Source organism: Leguminivora glycinivorella, chromosome Z (assembly GCF_023078275.1).
Source record: "Leguminivora glycinivorella isolate SPB_JAAS2020 chromosome Z, LegGlyc_1.1, whole genome shotgun sequence".
Classification (NCBI taxonomy): Eukaryota; Metazoa; Arthropoda; class Insecta; order Lepidoptera; family Tortricidae; genus Leguminivora; species Leguminivora glycinivorella.
In genome coordinates this window covers 571015-595909 of record NC_062998.1, presented here as the reverse complement: position 1 = coordinate 595909, position 24895 = coordinate 571015, and the positions used below count along the sequence as shown (strand labels likewise).

General features: G+C 40.0%; 1 protein-coding gene across 1 annotated transcript; it reads left to right on the top strand.

Annotated features, from left to right (window-relative positions):
- Positions 1-5798: 5798 nt before the first annotated feature.
- On the top strand, positions 5799-12164 carry LOC125241380 (formin-like protein 1). The gene is made up of 3 exons (XM_048149839.1): positions 5799-6140; positions 6444-7239; positions 12022-12164. Exons 1-3 carry the CDS (start codon positions 5799-5801, stop codon positions 12162-12164), a joined length of 1281 nt encoding a protein of 426 aa, XP_048005796.1.
- Positions 12165-24895: the final 12731 nt, after the last annotated feature.

Sequence of the window (24895 nt, the reverse complement as noted above, 5' to 3'; positions counted from 1 at the left end):
AAATGGGAAGCGTTTTCGGGCTACTAATATTCGACATTACAATTTTCGACTTTTTGATAGGTAACCGGGAAACTGAGCTGGCTCATTTTACTTAAATGAAACATTCCCTTGTTTTTAAAAAGAAGCAAAACAGCATTCAAACATTTTCTAATGCTTGCCTCGGCCGTGACTCGAACTAACTAACATAATAACTCAGAATAAAGATTCACATCTGTCTGTCTGTCACATTATTAAATATCTCGAGAACTACTTATGCTAACGCTTTGAAATTTGGATTTCTTATGAACATCGTTAATCTCTACAAATTGAAAGTATTTTTTTTATTATTTATTAATATTAATTACAGAAAATGACCAAAACGAAAGGGGGCCAAACTGTAAATTTCAAGTAACTAGGTCAAGTGGGGTATCGTTAGAAAGAGCTCAAACTGTACATATCAAAACTATTTTTATAATTTTTTGGTTGTAGAAAAAAAAATTTTTTTTGAAGGAAAATGTAAAAAAAAAATACCATCCTCCCCTTCTTATCTGCGAAGTTTACCAACATACATTTGTGAAATTTTCACTAATCATGGCTATTATAGTGAATATTACAGGAAAAATAAAATCGTACACTTATGTTGAAAACTTTCTTTTAATTCATAAAAAACCGTTACACCAAACGTTAAACCAAAGCAGCCGCGGCGCGTCCAGCCGGATAGTGCGCAAAGCGACCGCACGGCGCGGCGGTCGTGTCGACTCTATCATTTCCAAGAAGGACGTCGAAGAGGCTGTCGGTATTTATAATATTTACGAGCGACCTGCTGCAAATCTGGCAACCGCATTGAAACCGCGTAGTACGAACATTGACCGTCCGGCTACCCGTCTGAGGGGCCGGTTGGATGGCAGCCGAAAACTGCGTTTAGATCATACGGTTAATACTTACATACAATTTTTGGCGCCCGGTTAGCCGTGCGGTCAGCCACAGTGCGGCTAGCTGCTAAGTGCGTTCCTAGCCTAAGATGACTATGTATATTTAGGGGCAATGCATACTGCCATGATGCCACCGCTTGTCGCTGCCAAGTGCAAATGAAGTGGCAATATCAGCAGAGTATACTACAAACCTAACAATTTGAGCAGTGACTTGGATCCTACGCGGGTCTCGCAGCAGTAGTATTTTCTATCCTTTTTGTTATACTTGTAAACGGAGCAGTGGTCGGATCGGAGATGGGTTGGGCGATGGTTATTGAGCAAGGTTGATTTTAATGCAACAATGTACGATTTCTAAAATTCATTCTTTTTTTTTCCCTGGCAACACCGCCGGGAGTAAACGTCAAATTAGCTCGACGTATCGTCGTTGAGATTGCCAATTCCGTTATGTGCATTTTTTCGATTTTTCGTTTTTTGCAGATTTGCCTTTAAAATTGTATTCCACGTCTAATGCAAAAACCAGCATACGCAAATTCTACTTGGATCATGTTTTAACTAAACACATTTGTGATTTTAGCCCCAAAAATAAATACACATGTACTTCCAAGCACATATAGGTTTTGGTAACCAAGTAAAATAAACGAAATTGATAATTACTACTGCACATGTGTGGATTTAGTATGGGTTGTTGCTTAGTGTGCTTATGAGTTTCGGTCATATATCTTTATTTTTCAATTTATTTTTTCAAAGCTAAATATTTTAACCGTAAAGGTGTCATACTTATTATGTTTAATATTGTGAAGTACCTTTTTGTCGTCGATTTTTCGGCAAGTTTTTCACATTTATCGCAAAACATTTTCTAACACAGTAAGAGGGTAACACAATTATACTTCATTCTAACGTTCTTGATACTGATAAATTATGATAACTTCGTATCTGACTTATTTTACAGCTATTCCCGTTAAGTTTGTACATTTGGATCACGTCTCCGATTTTGATAAAGATTGGTAGGCTGATAGAGTGATGACTGATGCTGAGCAAGATCCACTAGGTTTCCCAAAATGTCCTAGGTTGATTGTATGAAACTTTCCTTTTTATTACCGAAAATGTATAGAAATTTGGTAACAAAAAAGGAAGGTTCATACAAACTATATAGGACATTTTGGGAAACCTAGTGGATATTGCTCAGCATCATGGACTCTATCAGCCTACCAATCTTTATCAAAATCGGAGACGTGATCCAAATGTACAAACTTAACGGGAATTGCTCTTTAACACTATTTTAAAAGTAATTGTTTATTGGTGTAGTTAGGTAGCATCTACTGTGTAGTATATCCGGCGTAAGAGTAGCACCAACCCTGGTAAGAAGAACGAGGGTGTTGTAAAAGGCAACTAAGTTCACAAACGAAGCAGCTAATAGCTAAAGGGGAGATGAGCCACTTGTCTTCGAGAAGGAAAACTACTAACTCAAGCCCGGGATGGAATCCCCATTAGGCGCGAGTAAGGTCCAAGCTGAAATATGTAAACTCCTCAACCTCCAACGGCCAGTTTCCAAGAGGGTGGCGCAGGTGCGGGGAATCACAGCGATTTCCTTCATTCCTCAGTCCCTGGTGGTGTGTCTGCCGAGGTGTGCGACAGGGCTGCGTTTTGGCTCCTACCGTGTAACGTGTGTGTCTTTGCTGCTTTGGTATTCATCTGCATACAAGAGTCTATAGAAAGTTCGAAGTTGTACACATCACTCTTCAAATCACAGAAGAAACGCAAGGAACTTTTAATTGGCAGCCTTTATGCCAATACCTTATGCCGATGACGCAGCCTTTGTTGCTACCTCTGTGAGCTTCAGCTAATGATGGGTCCAATCTCCAAGGCAGAAATTCCACTCGATGGCACGCTGTTGGAGACCACTTTACGACAATAACCGACCATCTTTCGCTCTAGGCAGAGGTTGACATTTGCATCGGCAAGGCAGCTACCACTTTTGGGAAGCTTAGTGCTCGAGTATGGCATAACAGACTCCTGACTACTAAGACCAAGGTGTTAGTCTTTCAGGCTTGTGTATAGACCATACTCTTGTACGAATCCGAGACGTATGCCAAAGTCAAACGCCGTGGCATCTCCTTCTATAAGCGATGCCTGTGTAAGATGTTGGGCATATCATCACAGGTCGTCAAACCAGAGAGTTCTAGAAATCGCTGCCCAGTCTGACCGTGCTTCTCAAACAGAGGCGACTGCGTTGATGGGGTATATGCACAGGATGGAACCCTCTCGTTTACCACGCCGTGTTCTTCTGGGCACAGTAGCAAATGCCAAAAAAGATGTTGAGAGGTCATTGCTTTGCTTCAAAGACTGCGCCAAGAGGTACTATCAGCTGCAAAAGTGCATGGAGAAGTTAGGAATGAATTCATTGATAAATTCGGCATGCACTTTTGCAGCTGATAGGACATGGCTGCCTTTTAGATCGACTACCGAAACTAGGAGAGGCTTGCTAAGAAACGGAGGGAGTGGCGTAAGTGCATTGAAGATGGTCGCAAGTTCATCCATGGACCTGGTTTGCGGCACTTGCAGACAATAGGGAAACAAGGTACCGTAGCAAACCGTCTCAATTGGTTGCAAGCTTCCCTTGTCAGCTATGTGGCAAAGTATGTCGCTATCGCATAGGTTGTCGTTATAATTACGTTGAATTTAGTCAGAACGAGTTTTAAGTTCTTTTTTTATTATAAATGTATATTTCGTTTTCTTTCAACCCCTTTTTGCCAAAAGTGGCACTGAAACTTGAGTAGTTCATGTGCTCTGCCTACCCCTTTATGGGATACGGGCGTGATTGTATGAATTTATGTACGTAAATATATATTATTAGTAATTGACAAGGAAGGTCTTTAGTTTTGTCAGATACTGACATTTTCCTTTGGATAATATCATTTATTTCTGATACATAAGTGATCATGTTGTTTTGTTTTTATTACCCTAAAGGCACATAACTTACTCTGATAAACCTCAAATGAACAGTATTTATGATTCCTATGTGCATGACTTACACATATGTATTTAGTAAGCTCAAAACCAATACCCATATGTGCACAAAATTAAGAAAAACGAGTATATCTTAATTTGTGACTTATTATTTCCCATTTTTTTCACACAACATATTTCTTGCTATTTTTGACACATTTTGGATATAAATTGAAATGATGTTTGTACCTAATTCTCTAGTAAATCGATTTTTTGTCTCTCCTGAAAAGTAGCTAAAATGCACATAGCGGAATTGGCAATCTCACCGACGGTATTTAAAAATGTTAAATTAATTATTTTACTGTAATAATAACATAGTTTTAGTGATAATTAGAAAGTTCTCGTCGTAATTAAAGTGCTCAAATGTTATTTTAATATTACGTCAAACGCAAGAAGCAAAATATCGACGACAGAGGACAAGGCAACTGTCAACGGCCTAACGTTCCAGATTTAAAATTATACTGTATTTCGCCGAAGATTTTTACAGATGAGTATTGTTTTCATTATCTATAAGCCTAGTATTTAGTTTATTAGCCCATATTGCAAAGAATTACTCATTGCCATACTTCCTTTTGTGGTTACTTTACATGTTTTAGAGGAGAAACTTGATTGAAACATAGTAGGTTTTTAACATTTGAATTACATCCTAATACCTTTGTGGATCACTTTAAAACAGCATAATCATACCCATTGGTAATCATTTAACTTGCAAAATAGTGAATTTTAAAGGCTATTCAATGATTTTCTTATATAGTAAATAAAACCTGCAAATACTATAGTTTATTTCTTTTTAGTCACCATATTTTGTTAGAAGCATTACATATGAAGGCATGTTTACAAAAACAACATAACTACACTAGACATGACATAGACATAGACATAGACATTTTATTAATAATATTATAAATGAATGAATGAATTTACAGGAAACGAAAAAAACTAAATGTCTTCTTATATATTAGCTATTGGACCAGTGTGTAAGTGGCCATTAGTTCCGAAACACACGATTACACATCTCAAAGACAATTATTTTTAGAAAAAATATGAAAAATAAGTTCGTCAGTTATGCTGTTTTTGTAAAATTTTGTTAGTTATGTTCTTTTTGTTAGAAAATAAAACAAGTTTCTATAGAAATTATGTTTTGTATTCTATCATTTATCTTACTAAACTAGTGGATCTACTTTAATCTTCACATCCGCTGCTGTTGTCATCGTTATCTACCTCCAGAGACGACGATTCTTGACACGTAATACAAAATTGATTGGTAGAATTGATGGCTCGATGGTTTGACCAAAAACTGCATCAATTTTCTCAAGTCGCCTACTTTGTGAGGATTAAGGGGAAGTGAAGACTCATAAGCACGTTTTAAATTGAAGTTCTTGGGCATTTTCTTAATTTTTAAAAATTTTAGCAATATTCTTTAGGGTAAGACTTTCCAACGATTCTGGGGATGAAATGTTATTTCCACTCATTTTTAAGATGTGAAAGAAACTTCTGGATAGGTTATTACGTACATCAAACGCGATAGTTTTGTTTCCATTTTTTTACAATCGTACACTTATTTACCAGTTACATAACCTAAAACGTTACGTAAACTAAAAAGAGTTCACAGTTATGTTCTTTTTGTAAAAAACAATGTAGATATGTAGTTTTTGCAAAATGGGTATATTTTTGGGGACTGAGTGTGGACAATTGGGGTCATTTTTGGACACTATCTTTTGCTCTACGTATAGATCCTGCTTAGACGAATGCTATGATACCAAAAACTCAAATCCGCAAAAAATGTTAGTTATGTTGTTTTTGTAAACATGCCTTCATATTATTACATTTCTTTGTTCATATATCTCACATATAAATATGCTTCCAGCAACAACCACTAAAATGACAACACGCAGGGACGTCCTACTAGCCAAAATGCAACAACTACAGAGAGAGCTCAAAACGGCCAATGAGTTGAACACAAAACTTCTTCAAGAACAGGAAGAATGTGAGCAGGAAATTGAGTCTGTTGTTCGAACAAATACAAGTCTCAAAGCCCAGCTTGCAACTCAAGATGTCGAATTCGAAGATATGCAGGGGCAGCGAGATGAATTACAGACCATCGTTGACAGATTCAAGCAATGTCAGGAGATACACGAGCAGGCACTGCAACGCATCCAGGACCTGGAACAGCAGCTGGAGGAGTCGGAAACAAAAATGACTTGCAAGTATTGCTCGGGCCAGGCCAGACCGACGGATAACAATTTAAGTATTTTTGCAGAACTTAATAGTTTTGAGTTAGATTTTGTTCATAATGAAACAGTGTGTTCCCCAATAGTAGAAAGTTTAACAAGTCCTGTAAAATGTCTCGCCAATGAGGTTAATAAAATTAGTATGAAGGGATCCAACAAAATCAAAAAATATCTAAAATTAAGTAGATTCATAAGGAAATCAAAACTTTTACTGAAACGCCATAATTTAGTATTCAAGAAATTTCACTCCAAGTTCAGTAATTTGGCCTTAAGTGATGAACTTTTAATTTGTCAGCATCAATTGGACCAGACAGTCGAAGAGTTGAATCATCGCTCTAATGAAATAAGAAAATTAGAACTAAAGTTAAAAGACCTCAATAATAAAGAGGAACTCTCAAGTAAAGCATTGCAGGAATACATAGCTTTTATGAATGATGTTCTAGTGCCGGGCGGCGGGTACCCGCTGCGCATGGAGTCACCGCGGCCTACGACGCGCCCCGTCGAGCCGGAGTCGCCCGCGCTGCGTGCCGCGTCGGCCGCGCCGGGGACACCCTCCCTGCGCGCCCTGTTCGCCGAGCGCCTCTCCCTCGCGTCCGAGCCGCACCACGACCCCGAGCCCGCCGTCCGCACCGCGGCCTCGCCGCCGTCACGGTCGCGCCTCGCGGAGCCGGCCCCGCCGCCGCCGCGCGCCGTCGAGTCGGCTCCCTCGCCGCCGAGCCTCGCCAAGCTGGCTCTGGCGCTGCTGACCTACGTCGAGCCCTCTCCGTCGCCGCGGCCCGTCGGCTCACCGGCCCCGTCGCCGCCCGCCACTGCGCCGCCGCCGCCGCCGCCGCCGGGCGCCGCACCCTGCCGTGCGCCCGCCACTGCCCCGGCACCGCCGCCGCGCCCGCGCCCGCGCGCCGCCCGCACCGTGCTGTACAGTGACGAGGCGGGCGTCGGCCTGGGCGCGCTGCTGGCGGAGCGCCTCAACCACCGAGTCATCAACGACTGTCATCCGGGGGCCACCGTCGATCGACTGATCGAATGTATCTCTGCAGGCGAGTTTGACTGCGACTCCACGCTCGTAGTTTTCATAGGGAACAGTGTCGACTGTACTAAGCGAGATATTTTAAAACTATCCGCTACTCTGTCGAAGGTCGACCGAGAAGAGGTTGCGAAGATCATTATTTGTGCGCTCCCATACAGAATGTCTAGCAAAGTCAACAAGAGGGTGTTTCACTACAACTCTTTATTATATAATTTGGCGTTGTACAGTAGTACGATTTCGTATTTTGATACGAATAAATTTATAGATGAGTTTGTTATGCCTTATAAGAAAACCTACCTACCGAGGAGATGTTTAGTAGAATGTGCTGACCTGTTAGCGTATAACATTAAAGGCCCCGACGTGGCTAGCACGGCGTTTAATAATAATAATAGTTTCGAGATGAAGCCGTCTGGTGATTTGAATTTAAACTAACAGCGACAACGAGTGCACCAGCCGGCTCCATTTTTATTGATCACTGCGATGCTAGTATGATAGGTAAAACCAATTTATTGAACCTGGTTCACCAAAATATCCAAGGATTCACTTGTAAGGAACTTGAAATTGATTTGTATTTGCAGTCGTCGAATATTGACATACTCTGTATTACTGAGCACAGGCTTAAAGAACATGAATTTATGTTTAATTTTAAGAATCATAGTATAATTAGTTCTTTTTTTAGGAAATCTAGTAACCGTGGCGGGTCATTAATAATGGTTAAGCATAACTTAAACTTGACTAATTGAACTTTCTTGTGTTGAGATGGACCAATTTATCATTATATGCGTGTACAGGCCCCCTTCGGCGGACTATAATGTATTTGAATCAGTAATAGATGACGTACTTAGTAGTGTTTTTAGAACCCAAAAAAGTATAATTGTGTGTGGCGATTTTAATGTCAACATACTTGAACATTCGCCATTATGTGGAAGGTTATTAAACACCTTCAAATCCTTTAACTTGGTTAACTTATTCTGCGAACCCACTCGAATCACAGCAACCAGTGCTACATGTATAGATAACATTTTTAGTAACAAGGATGCGATTAGTAAATCTGTTATTAACAACCTAAGTTCTGATCACTGTGGTCTAAAAGCTTCTTTCAATGAGAAAACAAGAAATTCCGCAAGATACTTTATGTAGGCCAATCTCTCAAAGGCTCCTAGATTTATTTAATCGTAATGTTACCAAACGATTATGTTGTCTTTCATGTACGCAAGAAAACCCCAATTGTTTGAGTTCTGATTTATTTAACTGCATTAAAAATGAATTTGATGTCTGTTTCACTAAAAAGAAAGTAAAAAGCAGGACCAAGACTAAATTTAGCGACTGGGCTACGCCGGATATTCATAAGACAAGACGCCAACTCTACGACTTATACGATTTAAAAGCCACTGATAAAAGGCCGGAATTTCTGGAGCATGTTCGGAATTTTTCAAAATCTTTTAAGATGATGTGTGTCGCCGCGAAAGCTAATCACTTGTCTAAAAAGATCCTAAATTCTAGTGATAAGGTTAAAACTGCCTGGCAGGTGATCGGCAATGAAACTGGGAAACGTAAAATGAAGGATCCGCACTACAAGCTACGAATTGGTGACGCTTTAGTAAGTTCCGACCGTGAAGTGGCAGATCATTTTGAGCAGTTTTTCTCGAATATACCGGTAGAAACAACAAAGTCTCTTAATTCGTCGCCAGATGTCGCTGAAGAAATTTTGAAGAGAAATGTAGCGGAATGTACAGAATTCTTCAAATTTTCGTATATCACTCCGAACATAGTTCTTAAGACTTTTAGATCACTGAATTTAAAGAAAACTGAAGATCTATGGGGCCTGTCAGTCAAAGTTTTGCATTCCATTATTGAATCTATTGCACCATATTTAGCTGAGATTTTCAACAGATGCATTGATGTTGGCACTTTTCCAGATATTATGAAACATAGCAAAATTATCCCGTTGTTTAAATCAGGAACGAAGACAGATCCTACGAACTTTAGGCTGATTTCAATACTACCTGCATTAAGCAAAGTGTTTGAGAAACTTATTTTAAATCAACTGCTGTCGCATTTCAACAGAAATAAACTGCTTGATAGCAATCAATTTGGTTTTACCAAAGGTCGATCAACCACTGACGCTGGTGCGGTACTCCTAAAGCACATCTTTGACGCTTGGGAAAAAGCTCAAGATGCTGTTGGAATTTTCTGTGATCTGTCCAAGGCATTTGATTGCGTAGATCACGAAAATTTAAAACGAAAATTAAGCCACTACGGGATAAAAGCCGGTGCCCTCGACTTAGTCTCATCATATCTGTCGGATAGGACTCAGAGAGTAGTTATTAATGGAACTCATTCGGCGGGGTCCCCGGTAGCCCTCGGAGTGCCTCAAGGTTCAATTCTTGGTCCCTTCCTCTTTTTAGTATATATTAATGACCTACCCACTCTTGTTAAAGGCAGACATGATATAGTGTTATTTGCGGATGACACTTCTCTTATATTCAAAGTGGACAGGAAGGAAAATAGCTTCGACAGTATTAATGATGCCCTATCAACTATAGTTAACTGGTTTACGGCAAACAATCTACTTTTGAACGCCAAGAAAACCAAATGCATCAAGTTTGCGTTACCTAACGTCAAGCAGATAAATAACAGCAAAATCCAAATAAAAGGTGATACGCTGGAGTTTGAAGACCAAACTGTTTTCCTGGGAGTCACTTTAGACTCAAAACTGCAATGGCACGCACATATTGCTACTTTAGCTAACAAACTTAGTTCAGCTGCCTACGCAGTAAGGAGAATCAGACAGCTAACAAACGTAGAGACGGCCAGGCTGGTATACTTTGGTTACTTCCATAGTGTTATGTCGTATGGAATTCTGTTATGGGGTAAAGCCGCAGATATTCAGACGATATTTGTGCTGCAAAAGCGAGCTGTACGTTCCATATATGGACTGGGCGCTCGAGCTTCACTAAGAGAGAAATTCAAAGAGGTGAACATTCTTACCGTTGCCTCTCAGTACATACTTGAGAATATTATGTATGCTAGGAAAAACATCCATGAATACAAGCTTAACAGTGATATCCATAACTATGACACTAGAAACAAACAAACTAGCCGTGCCCTTCCACCGTCTCCGTAAGGTTAGTACGTCTTTCGTTGGGAACTGTACACGTTTTTATAACAAAATCCCCATTGATGTAGTGAACTTGCCACTCGGCAAATTTAAGTCACATGTTAAGCGCTGTTTGCTAGGTAAAGCTTACTATACGGTAAATGATTTTATAGATGATAAAAATGCCTTTAAGCCAGTAGCTTGATTATGGTAGCAGAAGTTTGTAATACAACCGTACTAGTATCCAGTAAAAATGACACAGCGTAATTTTTCTCATGTGATTGTATTGTATCATTAGTTATGTTAGTAGGACGCTTAGAGACCTTATACACCTCTAAGATTTTTGTTTTCATTATATAGCGTAGTAATATAAAATTTATTTAAAGTATGATAGTACACTGACCCTTAGAGACCTTTACATCTCTAAGTCACGTTGAGCATGTAATTAGTTATGTATAGCTATACTAGGCATTGTTGCCCTCTTTAATGTCACCTACAAGCTTAATGTCGTGTTTCACTGTGTCGATTTTTCTTTTGTCAATTTGCTGTTAGCTTGAACATGTCATGCTCGCTTAAAAGTCTTTGCTTACGGTGGCGTGTTGATCGGGTCGCCACCTTCCCGAATGGAGGTTGAGGAGGCGATGGCTGAGATACGCGTCATACTCGTGAACGGGTGCTGTTTGTGGAGACTGGTCTGTTCAAGCTTACCTGGGCCACATGTTTTGTTAGATTATTTAACTTTACTTTTGAGCGGATTGCGAGACACTACATTCGGTTCTTGTAAGAATTAAACTTAAGTAAGTAATGTCTTAAGGATGACACTAGAGACCATCACGTTGTCGTTTAATTTAGTTAATTTTAGCTTTTGGACACTTAGAGACTTTATACATCTCTGAGATTTTGATTATATTTTATTTTAAAATAGATTCCTTACTTTAATGACCTTGTTGTCGTTTGATTAAGTTAATGTTAGTTTTTTGGACACTTAGAGACCTTATACATCTCTGAGATTTTGATTATATTTTTAAACTTAATTTGTAACCTCGATTGGCCCTTATTTGTAAACTTGATTTGTTCTTTAATGATTGACAACTAGAGACTTGAACATCTCTTGAAATGTGTAATTTAGCTGTTCATTTTCTGTATTTTTTTTTGTATTATTTGACAAAGGTTTTTACTTTTAAATATTTTAATTTTATAAAATTTGACTCTTGGAGACGCTATACATCTCCATGGATTATTTGATTAAGTATAATATTCTTACTTGTAATATTCAGTCTTTTACAACTATTGAAGTATTATAGATTTCTTTTATCTTTGTATCTGTTTGCACTTTCTTTATGTATTGATTATAGTTAGTAATAATATGACATTTAGAGACTTTATACATCTCTAATTCTATATCAGTGTATAGCTACTTTGCTTATGATTAATATTTTTAGTTAATATTTCTATTAATTTCATTTGTTTAACTTTAATGAATACTCTGTAATGTTGACATGTAAAAGTGCCCCCGTGGCCTATTTGCTGAATAAATGATTTTGTATTTTTTTTTTGTCAGAAGTTTAAAGATTTTCTTGCAAAGTACCAATCACAGTTCCTAATTTAATTTTACAACAAGTTTAGTAATCAAATTGTGGAATAGGTATTTATTTCATTCGTAGTAAAAGTTTCAATACTTCGATTTCTCTTTAATACAGGCCTTCATATTTTTTATCAAAACAATACATTGGTCGTAAAATGCAGTCAGCAGTGTTGTTGGTATGGTTGGTGTGCTTATGTGCGGGACACATGAACCCTCGGCTGCAGAGCTGGCTGGAGGAGACCCGGCGCAGGAGGTTGAGCCGCTGCTGTCGGACGCCCACCGGCCGCTAAGTGCGTTTAGCTAGCCGCTAAGTGTGTACCTAGCCTAAGATGACTATTTAGGGGCAATGCATACTGCCATGATGCCACCGCTTGTCGCTGCCAAGTACAAATGAAGTGGCGATTAAGGCATAGTATAAGACCAGTAGGGTAACCTCGCCTAATTCGGTGACACGCCTGATTCCGTGAAACAACCAAAAATCGTCTTTCGGAATAGTACCTACTTCAAAGCTTGTATCACTGAATTAGGCGTGTCACCGAATGAGGCGAGTTTACCCTAGTACTCGTAACTCTTCCACCAAAGGCTACGTTTGCTAGAAGAGTTATCACTGCTCTTATACTGTGATAAAGGTACTATCCTGCTGTTTATTCCGGATATTTATCTGAAGCTGTGATGCCCGACAGATCGCATAAAAAATCGTACAAAGCGGGTATTACAAGTATACGGCGGACGCGACCAATATTAGATTTGATTGGAATACAGTATTGAAGATCGTTATGGAGTGTGAGGCGGGCCTTGTGTTGTGATTGCGAGAGTCCGTCGGCTGGTAAGCGTCTTCCGTCGGCTGGTTGGCGTCTTCCGTCGGCTGGTTGGCGTCTTCCGTCGGCTGGTTGGCGTCTTCCGTCGGCTGGTTGTCGTCTTCCGTCGGCTGGTTGGCGTTTTCCGTCGGCTGGTTGGCGTCTTCCGTCGGCTGGTTGGCGTCTTCCGTCGGCTGGTTGGCGTCTTCCGTCGGCTGGTTGGCGTCTTCCGTCGGCTGGTTGGCGTCTTCCGTCGGCTGGTTGGCGTCTTCCGTCGGCTGGTTGGCGTCTTCCGTCGGCTGGTTGGCGTCTTCCGTCGGCTGGTTAGCGTCTTCCGTCGGCTGGTTGGCGTCTTCCGTCGGCTGGTTGGCGTCTTCCGTCGGCTGGTTGGCGTCTTCCGTCGGCTGGTTAGCGTCTTCCGTCGGCTGGTTTTCTTTCAGCGCCTGGTTGGTGCCTTCTGGTGACTGGTTGGCGTCTTGTAGCGACTGGTGGGTGTACGTCGGTGGCTGGTCAGCGTCCGGCAGCGGCTGGTTAGCGTCCGGCAGCGGCTGGTTAGTGTCCGGCAGCAGCTCGGCGCTGTCATCGAAAGTGCCGAGAGTGGCGGGCAGGAACCTCCTCCGCCGCGTCTCCTCCATGCCAGCTCTGCAGCCGAGGGTCCATGTAGCCCGCACAAAAGCACACCAACCATACCAACAATAATGTTGACTACATTTTACGCTCAACGTATTATTCTGGTAAAAAACATGAAGGCCTGTATTGAAGAGAAATCGAAGTGTTGAAATTTTTAATACGAATAAAATAAATATTTTACAATTCGATTACTAAACCTATTGCGAAAGTTAAATTAGGAAACTGATTGTTATTTTGCAACAAAATGTGAATTTTATAAATCGTAAATCGTGGCTATAAAACTAACCTTGCTCAAGAACCATTTCCCATGACTCATCTCATTCTCACCCCGCGACCACTGTGCTCCGATCAAACAGCATTGAATCACTACGTTTTAAGATTTGTCACTGTCGTGTCGAGCAAGCCTCGAACCGATAGCCTGTAGTAGAGTAACCGAACCGAAAACGGTGTAACGAAAAGTGTTATGGCGCGGTGGCTTATAGGTATCTCTGTAACTTATAATACATGTATAAGCAATTTTACTATGAATGCATAGAGGATGGCCATTACTCGGAAATGCATAATTTGCTGTTCCATTCCAATTACTTTAATTACTCAAAGTTCCATTCGGGGCAAACATGACTCCTATTTGTAGTGTTTGTTGAACAACTACTTACTAATAAAAATTGTACTGTGCCGGTGCCGCACCATAAAATGGTATTGTTATATAGATCTCGTGCTGTTTTATCGAAATATTATAAAAAACGAACATATAACAAGCTCGTAATAATCGTTTATGACGTTTCGGTAATATGACGTTTTTGACCAAAATTTTACAATCGCTCTTCTTTGAGGCCAATGTGTGCAAAAATTAAAGCATTAAACCGACAGAAATATTTAAAAACCCTGAGATAAATTCATAATTAATTTAATACCACATCTTGTATACTAAAACATAATCATATCTTCAAATAATCAATTACAATCTGCAGCGGCGGCAGCGAGACGCTCAGCGACGTCCATACTCGGCGTTCAGAGACGCCGGTTTGTCAATCTTATCAATTAAATTACCTACCATTGATTTTATACTACGTCGGTGGCAAACAAGCGTACGGCCCGCCTGATGGAAAGCGGTCACCGTAACCTATGGACGCCTGCAACTCAAAGAGTGTCACATGCGCGTTGCCACCCCATTAGAAACTTGTACATTCCCTTTTGCTTTGTTAAATACACAGTAAAAAGGAGTGCACAAGTTCCAAGGAGGGTTCGGGTTGCCGACGACTCAAAGGACAATAGAAGGAATAAGTCAGTTCCATAAGTCCTCCCGTCATCAGCACACCGCACCCTCGTTGAGCTCTGGCAGCCTTACTCACCGGCAGGAACACAACACTACCATACCTTCATGCTGGAGTTTCGATTACTATAGTTTGTACTTTTGGCCATACTATGGGCTGGTCCCGCTTATAGAATGGATAGAAAATGAGACATCGATTATAAAATCGACCAATTTAAAAAATTAGTGCAGGCTGCGTCAGAGACACAACCTCAATGGTTGACGTGAAACGTGGTGTGAACTAGGCTATTGAGAAAGCCGTAGGCTGAGATCCACGCAGAACTGAATTCTGTGCTCGAATACAGAATAACAGTAGGTAAGTGTCTAAAGGCATAGGCTTATGCATTATGGCAGGATCAAGTGTACCTACTGGTGAATGAAGATCAGACTTCGCACTGCTGAATGTACAGGTTCTACAGGTGGACAGGATGTGCAGGTTCTACACGGGATCTACAGCTTCAAAGTTTACTGGTAAATGATGGTCAGACTTCACACTACTGAATGAATAAATTAATGTATAAATACTACTACAAATATACCTAACATTCGAGAGTTAAGAATTTGAAACTCATTTTTTTCGTATTCTAAATATGAAACTGTAAAATCTTATAATAAAAGTGAACTTATGTGTAATTCAAAGAGATGATCGTTTCATTTCATATCAATCATAAAATACTTAATATTTATTTGACAAGGTGAATCACGGCTGAAATATATTCGCATAGCCCAGAGCTTTGACACCATTTCGTGCCAATAAATGTGGAACCAATACTTCAATATTTATCCAATAAGTTGTTAAACATCGATTTATATATTAATGATTAATTAGTTATTTGTTTTACGTAGCGAGTGGTTCGAAAAGTGAGATCCTCAGGATTGCGTGGGTTTCAAGACACGAAGGTCAAACAATCCTCATATACAGTTCTACACCTCTGTTAAGTCTAACAGCCCATACTCAATAAGGTACAGCGGGGCAACTCTTGACTGTAGGCCAAATGTAACTGGTCCATTTTTTCCATATTTTCCAATGCTTGCATTTATGAATGACGCAGGAGACGTCATTTAAATAAGTTCAAAATTGTAAATTAATTGATAACTTAGCTTAAGTAACTCTGAAAATAAATGGTTGATCCCTGCTTACATTCATTTAAGAGGCGGGCCTCAGGTCGCCTAGGCGACCTGAGCCCCGACCTAGAATCTTATAAGATTCCAATTAGTATAAGAAAAATCGATTGAATAAGAATAAATAAAACAAATCATTGTAGTAGTAATAGAGTTTATTAAAATAAATGACAAGTACTTAAGGGCTAGGGAGAGCGCATGCGCGCGCAGCCTAGGCGTGCGAGGGGTATGCACGCGGGGGGTGCGATCGGCCGGGATTCGGCTATAAAACCGAGCCCCGATCGCGCTCCGGCGTCAGTTTGTTCGAGCCGCGCCAGAAGAAGCAACTCCTCCCGAGCCCTCCGGACTAGAAGAAAGGAAGCAGTGTGTTATTGCCCGTCCTGCTCGCACCCCTATGACCCGATCAGCTGATCGGCGAAAACAGCTGGGTGGCTAGCCGAATGGCACAATCGCTCACGAAACGAAGCGCTAGTAGATATCTATCTCTATCGCGCTTGCGTATTGGCGCGACAGAGCCAGCGGCGTATCGCTTTCGTTTGGCGTCGGAGAAATGCCATTCGGCTACGGGGCCTGATCGCCTTTCGATACCTACAGTCCACATATCTACGTACGATCTCATTCGTATCTAGGGCCGAACACTCACAGCATTATTAATAAAAAGAGTTTCCACCGGTTATATGTATGTCTTTGGTAGACGTGTTCAGTGGATTCATGTAGAACTTATTTAATATCATAGTGTAATAATGTAAAAAGTGGATTAGTTACAATTGCCCCCAGTTGAGATTTGGTTTACATCAAGTTGATATTTGTATGAAATTATTGGGAATACTTGAGTTTATGTGTGCATGAATTGTCTGCTATTGTTATAAATATAATTAGGACATCCTTAGTGCATTTATCCGATACTATACCGGAATAGGAAGGATTTCAAAGGAAAAAATAAATGATAGCGGCTAACACCTATGGGATATCGGTCCGACATCCGATATCGGATCGGATAGTGAGAAAACGTACTTACCACATAATGGACTACGGTAAGCTCAAGAAGGCTCGTGTTGTGGGTAACGATATTATATACTTAATATACCTATTTACATAGAAAACTTCCATAACTCGGGAACAAAATACCTGTGCTCTTCACAGATTTTAATGCTCTTACCAGGATTCGAATTTAGGACCGCGACTAGGCCAGACCGGTCGCCATATTGTGCTTTGTTTTAAAACGGTGTAACATAAGTGTACGGCAAGTTACCATCAGTCTCCAAACTTTATATTATTTGCAAAGTATAAAGTTGGAGATTTTGACATATTTAAAGAAAGCATTAATATTGTAAATATTAACATCCTTATTCATAAAAGTACTCTAAACGCAGCCTGGAAGTGGCAAAAATCATAATTATTTTTCCGTGTTTTTATTTTTTATAAGAACAAAGGACATAATTAGTTAATATTTTCACATCACGTCATTACACATTTTGAAAAAAAGAAAGTAGGCATCATCGGTGTAGTTATGACAGAATTTAATAGGTGGTGCTAAAAAAATGAGGTACGATAGTATGAATGTGATAAAATGATTTTTTAGCTAAGTTTTGAATCAGTATTAATATATTTGTATTACAGTACCGCTGTACGCTGAGACAGTAAACAGTGGTCCGCCCGACTCGCACTTGACCGTTTTTCAGCGAGACTTATTTTTATTTAACCTTGCACGTCCTTGTTAGGGACATTTTCTTGAGACGGAACAAAATAGAATTATATATTCTTTGTTTGCCGTCTGCAGAGACATTTTCTTACGGACCTATGATACTGACTCGATAACGGATAGTGAAACAGTAAAAAAATAATATAAATAAACATGAATTAGGTATGAATGGAAATTGTACAAGGCAAATAATTATCCATACTACTATGTAGTGCGAAAAGGTTTTATAAGCACGTGTCGTGAACGTGGAGTAAAGAAGAAGACGCACTGAATACTGACACTGTTTGAACTAGCATGACAAATACGAAAGTTTTCGTAATAACACTAATAACCTATCCACAAAATTTAAATTTTGAAAAAACCCCGATGTATTATGGATAAGACCACTCCCGACTACTTCAACTTTTAAACAAAAAAACCGGCCAAGTGCGAGTCGGACTCGCCCACCGAGGGTTTCGTATATGGTAACATAACAACATGTAGAGTTTGGCCCCATGTGATTTTTATTTATTCCCAAACATGAAGAATTGGCTCGCTGGGAAATCATACCTGAGACTGAAGCCTATTTTCAGGGTTTTGACAAAAAATATTTTTTTGAGGGCCGTTGGGTTGCAAACGCTAGAACGCCGATGGATGAAATGCATCAAGTTGAAAGGAAATTATGTCGAAAAATAAAATAGTAAATAAAGTATTTTTTTTTTACTCAAAGTCACTGACTTATCAAACCGCCCTCGTAATTTAATAGGTGGCGCTAAAACATCGAGGTACGATTCTTAGTATGAAGATTGTAAATCCTATATAAATAATCCTTGTTATTGTGGCAATGAATGCACTCTCAGCTGCAAAAGTACGTAGCGAATTTATCAATTAATTCATTCATAATTTCTCCATGCAATTTTGCAGCTCACTGTATATTCTTTTTTTCAGAAGCTAATTTGACGATCCTCTCATTTACTCCAAGGTTAGCTGGAAGAGATCCCTTACGCTCGCCTTTGTATCTCTGTACCTACAAATTTTATACAAACTGTTGTACACAATAAAGTGATTAATAAGTACTACTACTACTACTTGACGAAGGCTCACAAGACAAGACAAGACAAGAGACGCCACACCCAGCCAGGACATGCCTGCTCCGGACTAGCCGGCGTACCAGGGGACGTAATTTTGTAGGGAGTGACACGCTCAGGGATGGGGTAGGGATAGTAATCGACCGGCTATGCAGCCTTGAGCCAATATTGGAAGGTAGGAGGGGTAGGTAATGTCGTCGAAGGAGAGCGTTGATGATATGCTACTCGTCGCTTTAGTTTCCGTCTTCGCAATATATCTCTTGTATCCAGCAGGATCAATATCTTCTTGAGATGTTGTTTGCTTGAGGATTAGAAGTCCCGCTGACTCGCTGTCGTATGATTTTCTTCTGGTTTATATATTGCTACTATTGCTTTGATGAATACGCTTTTGTCGTCGGCCATGTCGAGCCAGCTTTGCTTAAAAAACAACAGAATCGTTCACAAAACATATCAACAAATTATCAATAAGTACCTAGTCTAAAAAAGTTCAATAACACCTAACGAGTAATGTACAGCATCAAGATGAATGGTCGCCCGTATTCCTAGCGAGGGCCTTTCATCTTTAACACGACAGTTAATTAATTAACAAGAAAAAACCTGTTTGAGACTTGAATAAAATTGAGCTACTACTAGAACTGCAGATTTTAATTGGTCGCTTTTATAAATCGATGTATCATTTTCCATCCATTTAGTTAATACTTAGGCCGTTTTCACATTATCCAATCCGATATCGGATGTAGGATATCGGTCCGACATCCGATATCGGATCGGATAATGTGAATACGGCCTTAAGCGGAGCAGTGGTAGCGGGCGCGGGGTGAGATGAGTCATGGGGGTTGTCTATTGTTTGCCCGACAGTCATTTAACATAATATTCACTTGCCCGAATCTAACTTGCCTGAATTTCGTTTGCCCGAATGATTTGTTTACCGTTACCGTTAAGTGACTACACCAGCCAGCAGTTCTGCAGCAAGGACTCGGAGGCGATGGCCACGAAAGGGAGGAAGGGACAGGGGGCTCATCGAGCCTGCTCGGCTGCACGCGCACGCATGACCCAGGTCGTCGATCAGAGGCGTATGATGCAGGACGCTAACAACCTCCGTCCAGACGAGCCTGTGTCAAACCATGACGTGCATCCGGGCCTGCTCGTGTTCTCCTACCGTCTTCTGCCGCCCCTGCATGGTCAGCAGACCCTCCTGGCCGAGACACCGGTGAGCCAATGTTACGGGTGGGGAGTGTAGGGCTTGTGCAGTCAATGGGAATGGGAGTGACGGGAGTAGAAGAACCAGACCGAATACCAGCATCGTGCCCAGTGTGAAGGAAGATAGATAAATACTTGTGTAAATATATACGAAAGGATAGTGACTGCGATTGAGTTGCGTTCATTGCTTTAGTTTGGATAGTAGTATAATATAGCCAGTTGTGATTTTCACGTGAAACGATCAATCACTAGCAATTTTGTTATCGCTAGGGTCGTAGTCATCATCTTCAATTATCATATGTAAGTATTTTTCGATTGACTTTTCTTCAAGGAGTATTTTAAGACGAGGATTTTCTTTGTGTCCTTGATGCAGTCCTTGTGAGGTCCTTAACTATGAAAGTGCGACTCTCTATCTAGCTGTCTTGTGTGCCTTTTCCGCGCTCTTACGCGACATCGCCGAACTCGATCGCGCATGTCTTCCGCGCATATTAGATGGGTTATCCATATCGTCAGTGATCCGTGTCTGATGATATCCTGAAGTACAGTACTTTCCACAATAGTTATATTACCTATGCCAAAGAGGGTGTGTTGCACGTTGATTAATTGAGAATTTGGAAGTAGGTTATTGAGAAAAGTTCAGTGGAGAAAAATCTCTTGTCACCTCGTACTAAGTGTACGTATTTATATTTGAACTTCAAAAATACAGCACTGGTATCCTTATACCTTACTCGTAACATTTAACAGTAGGTATATATAGTCACCATAGCACTCAACACCGTAATTATATAAGGTTAAGGTTCATTTCACTAATTTCTTACGTTTATTAGGCTTTCCACGGAAGAATTGTTTACACTTTCCCTGAAACTTATAAGAAACCACCAATTCAACGAATCAACGAAACTGAATTTCAGCACTGCACTTGGCACAACACTGACACTTTTAGAAGCAAAAAAGAACAACGTAGGAAGTGGTTACCACTTTTTTACTATAAAATATTACTTAATTATTATTATAAAATATTACTTAATGTAAATACTTATAAATTGGATCAGACAGTTTCATTGTCAGTCATAAGTCTGCTTTGGTGGTTAACATGCCAAAGACCTTAACTTTTCTTGTTTCTGCAGTTAATCCCGTAGCTTCCATTTATGTGTAAGTCTTGATGACTATCGCTTCACACGGTTGCAATTCATGTCAAAATACTCTAATAATCATTTATAAGTGTGTTTTTATGTTGAGTTGTGTGTCCTATATGTCTAATACTATATTATTGTGTGCAACACCTGCACACTTCTTCTTCCGCATCATGGTATAAATAAGTCCCCCGTCTCACCGCAAAACAGCTACGGCCTCGTAGCCGTGGTCTGTTTGCCGTGCCTGCGGGCCGCACGCGCCTGCTCGCCGCCTCCCCTCTCCACCTGGCACTGACGTTACTAAACGCCATCCTGGACAGCGACAGAGAACTAGATATATTTTTAACGACGGAAGCTAAATTCCTAGCCGCATCAAATTGTTACATCGAAACAACGGTTACCACTAGTTCCATTACCTGAATTGTTTTAAATAAAATTAAGTTTTAAAATTTGACTTCTTTAAATTATTAGGACCCATTTTCGCTATTTTGACATAATTTGAATTAACTTTTGCTTTTATTTTATATGTTTCTCAATTATTTTTATTTGAACATTTTGACTTTTCCGAACGATATTGTATTGCTATGAATTTAATTAATTTATTTCACTTCCCTCACATTTATATCAATGATCAATTTTATTCTCACAACCTGTTTAATGTACCTAAATGACATCTAAATTTGAATGTACCTAATGTAATGTGTTCTATTTAAATTTAATTTAATATTTGTTTCAGTAATGAACAATGAACTGTTTCACTTCACTGTACTTGATATTGTATATTGCATGTTAGATCCTAAGAAATACAAAACTAATTAGCACGTAAGGTTTAACTGTCAGTGTTAATTTTATGCAATAAATTGAAATTGAAATTGAAATTGAAGTCGAACGTCGCAGGTCTACAGTTGCATCGTTCTGGCGTGTACTTGTTTGATGGACGCGTGACGGTCGGTAACACGATTTCGGCGAAGCAAGGCTTTTGTAGATGAGGGACAATAGAGCAGACAAGTTGACGAGGGGTCCATATTCGTAGAGTTGTATTTGATGCATTGCCAGGCCTGTTGTTTGCCAGATGTTGTGGCGAGTATTTTTTACAAAATATTTGGTTTTTGTTTTATGGTCGGCAATTATTGTACCAACAAAAGTGTTACTATTGGTCGACGGGAGAAGTTAACCATACGCTTATAATTGTGTCCGTCTTTGGAATGTTGCTGAGTTTTTATAAACAAAATGTATCCATAAATATTGTCGCAACAGCGTGGCGTCGTTTGGTCAGCAGATGTCATTATCTGGTGTTTAATTTTATTTCCTTTATATTGATTGCCACCTTTCTGTGCCAAAGATAACCCGGGCTAAAAACAAAACACTTAAACTGTACAACAAATCGAGACAATTACTAGCTAATATTTGATGAACATAGTTAATATGCAATTCATAAGTATAGGGCTTGTGCCGTCGCTAAGTTAACATACATATATAAGGTTCAAACTTATAGAAATTTATCGTAAGTACGTTGTTATAAGGTCGTTCGGACGAAATTTCAAATAACCACCTTGTCTGATCTGTGCGCGAAGAGTAACCTAAGGGCTAATGGTCCCAGGCTCGCCCTGTGTACCTATTCCATAGGCATAATAATTAAGTAATATGGCTAGGGATAGTAAGAAAAACTAGATTTGTTCTGTGTTCACAAATAAACAGGATTCTCGAGAGGTCTGCCTGGATCAGCAGTAATTTATTTATTCATTAAATCAATGCCGACCATGCAAAAATACAAGCAAACAAGGAAACATAGAACGGCCCCTAGCTTTTATTAAAAGTCCCACTGTTCACCTAAATGTGGTTACAGGACTTCGCGATGAAATGATAACAAGATTAGCAACCCATTGAGATGGTAGCTCACTGAGTTACATTAAAAAGCCTACCTACAGTTCAGCTACCTATTATTATAAGCTTGTTTTATTATAATACAAGTGGTCTTACTTATGGTTGCAAGACACTTAACAGTAATGAGTTAATAGTTAAGTAGGTTGCTAGTAACCTATCCAGGGAATTAGATTGTCTATGTACATGTGATGTACATAGATACACGTTGGTATCACAAATTGCAAGGCATCGCGGTAGACCTCGCCAGAGATGGCGTGACGAGCTTGACGCCCCTGACGAGGACTGGTGGGACACCTCAGGGTACAGGGATGCCCGGAGGAACTTTAGGGGGGCCCCCGCCCAACAGTGGGACAATACGGGCTCTTAATAATAATAATAACCATAGTATCTTGGACAAGTCTAGACTTTGTGAACCGAGTAATTGATTATAAATAACCAAGCTGGAACGGGCTCACCAGGTCGTCGCGTCGTCACGTCGCGTTGGGCCACTGATGCAGCAGTCATGAGTCCGTCGCGGTTGGCGTGGCCTCTTAGGTCGCATTATTACTGCAAAGCACTGGTAACGAGGTACACTATATATGATACATTTTAACACTACTGTCACAAAAGTCTGAAATTAGGTACAACGCGTCGCGGTAGCTTTGCTCGGGTCGGGGCGCGTCGGCGGCACTTATTTAGTGCACGTGCGGCGGTTGCACTTTGGATTTGGCGATGGGTGTCTATTGTTTCGATGGGTTTTTACGCGTTTTGGGTCTCGCTCCGGACACGACCGTCCACCACGGCGTCCCAAATGGTTCTCCCTTCGTTTGCCCGAATGATTTGTTTACCATAAAAATCATATGACATACTCGTTGTTTATCCGAATATTACCTTCCATAACCATACAATGCCATACTATTTGTTAGCCATATTATTAAGTGCAATAATATGGTTTCATAGAATATTCAAACGCCATAAGCAATTATTGCCATATTAATTGTTGCCCATATTATTACCTAACTCGCATGCTCGCTAAAAAGTCTTTGCTTACGGTGACGTCGTTGATCGGGTCGCCACCTTCCCGAATGAAGGTTGAGGGAGGCGATGGCTGAGATGCGCGCCATATTCGTGAACGGGTGCTGTTTGTGAAGACCGGTCTGTTTCAGCTAATAGGGGCTATGCTATTCTATGTAACATTAATTTTGAATGAGATTACGTTGAGGCACTCTGTTCGGTCCTTGTTTGTTTATTTTTCTTTCTGACTCTTGGAGACCATATACATCTCCAAGGAAAAAAGTAGATTAAGTATACATATATTTTTTTTTTCCTTTGCTTAAGACAACAAGAGTCTTTTACAACTCTAAAGTTATTTTAGTTATTCGGTTTGTTTCTTCATGTATAATTTTTTTAGATGTACTTTGACACTTAGAGACTCTATACATCTCTAACATCTCTTATTAATAATCATAATAGCTTTGTACTTTGTATAATTTCTTGTGTTAATATTTTTTTTTTATGAATACTTTTGCTTATTAAATTGTATCTTGTTTTTTTTAATGCATGTTAAATATAAGATGTAATGTTTTGAAAAGAAGTGGCCCGCCGAGTTTCTTGCCGGTCCCATAGTGGATACCCTCCTCCAACTGAGGGGGGACTGAAATCTTCTCGAGGCTGAGGCGTAGGGTTAGAGCCGGCGTAGTTTTATTTGACGTTCATAAGCGCATTGTAATATGCCTACTTGGAAAATAAATATTTCATTTCATTTCATTTCATTAACCTAACCTACTTTCTGATAGCAGTTTCATTTTCCAGGGGTCACAGTTCTAACCTATCCTAACCTACTCTTCCAGCAGTTTCATTCTCCAGGGGGTCACAGTTCTAACCTAACCTAACCTACTTTCTGATAGCAGTTTCATTTTCCAGGGGGTCGCAGTTCTAACCTAACCTAACCTACTGTCTGATAGTATTTTCATTTTCCGGGGGGTCACAGTTCTAACCTAACCTACTTTTCAAGCAGTTTCCTTTTCCAGAGGTTCACATTTCTAACCTAACCTAACCTACTTTCTGATAGCAGTTTCATTTTCCAGGGGGTCACAGTTCTAACCTAACCTAACCTACTTTCTGATAGCAGTTTCATTCTCTAGTCCTTCTAGTACCTATTATAGTAGTTTTCGATTCTGCCAAAGCACATTATGGAAATTGACTTTTC

What these genes read in the sequence shown, in the direction of transcription:
- LOC125241380 (XM_048149839.1), top strand. Translation starts at nt 5,799, where the DNA reads ATGACAACACGCAGGGACGTCCTACTAGCCAAAATGCAACAACTACAG. An exon ending in GCAAGTATTGCTCGGGCCAG is followed by an intron (nt 6,141 to 6,443) that starts GCCAGACCGACG and finishes TTAATTTGTCAG; the next exon opens with CATCAATTGGACCAGACAGT. An exon ending in CATAGGGAACAGTGTCGACT is followed by an intron (nt 7,240 to 12,021) that starts GTACTAAGCGAG and finishes CGTAAAATGCAG; the next exon opens with TCAGCAGTGTTGTTGGTATG.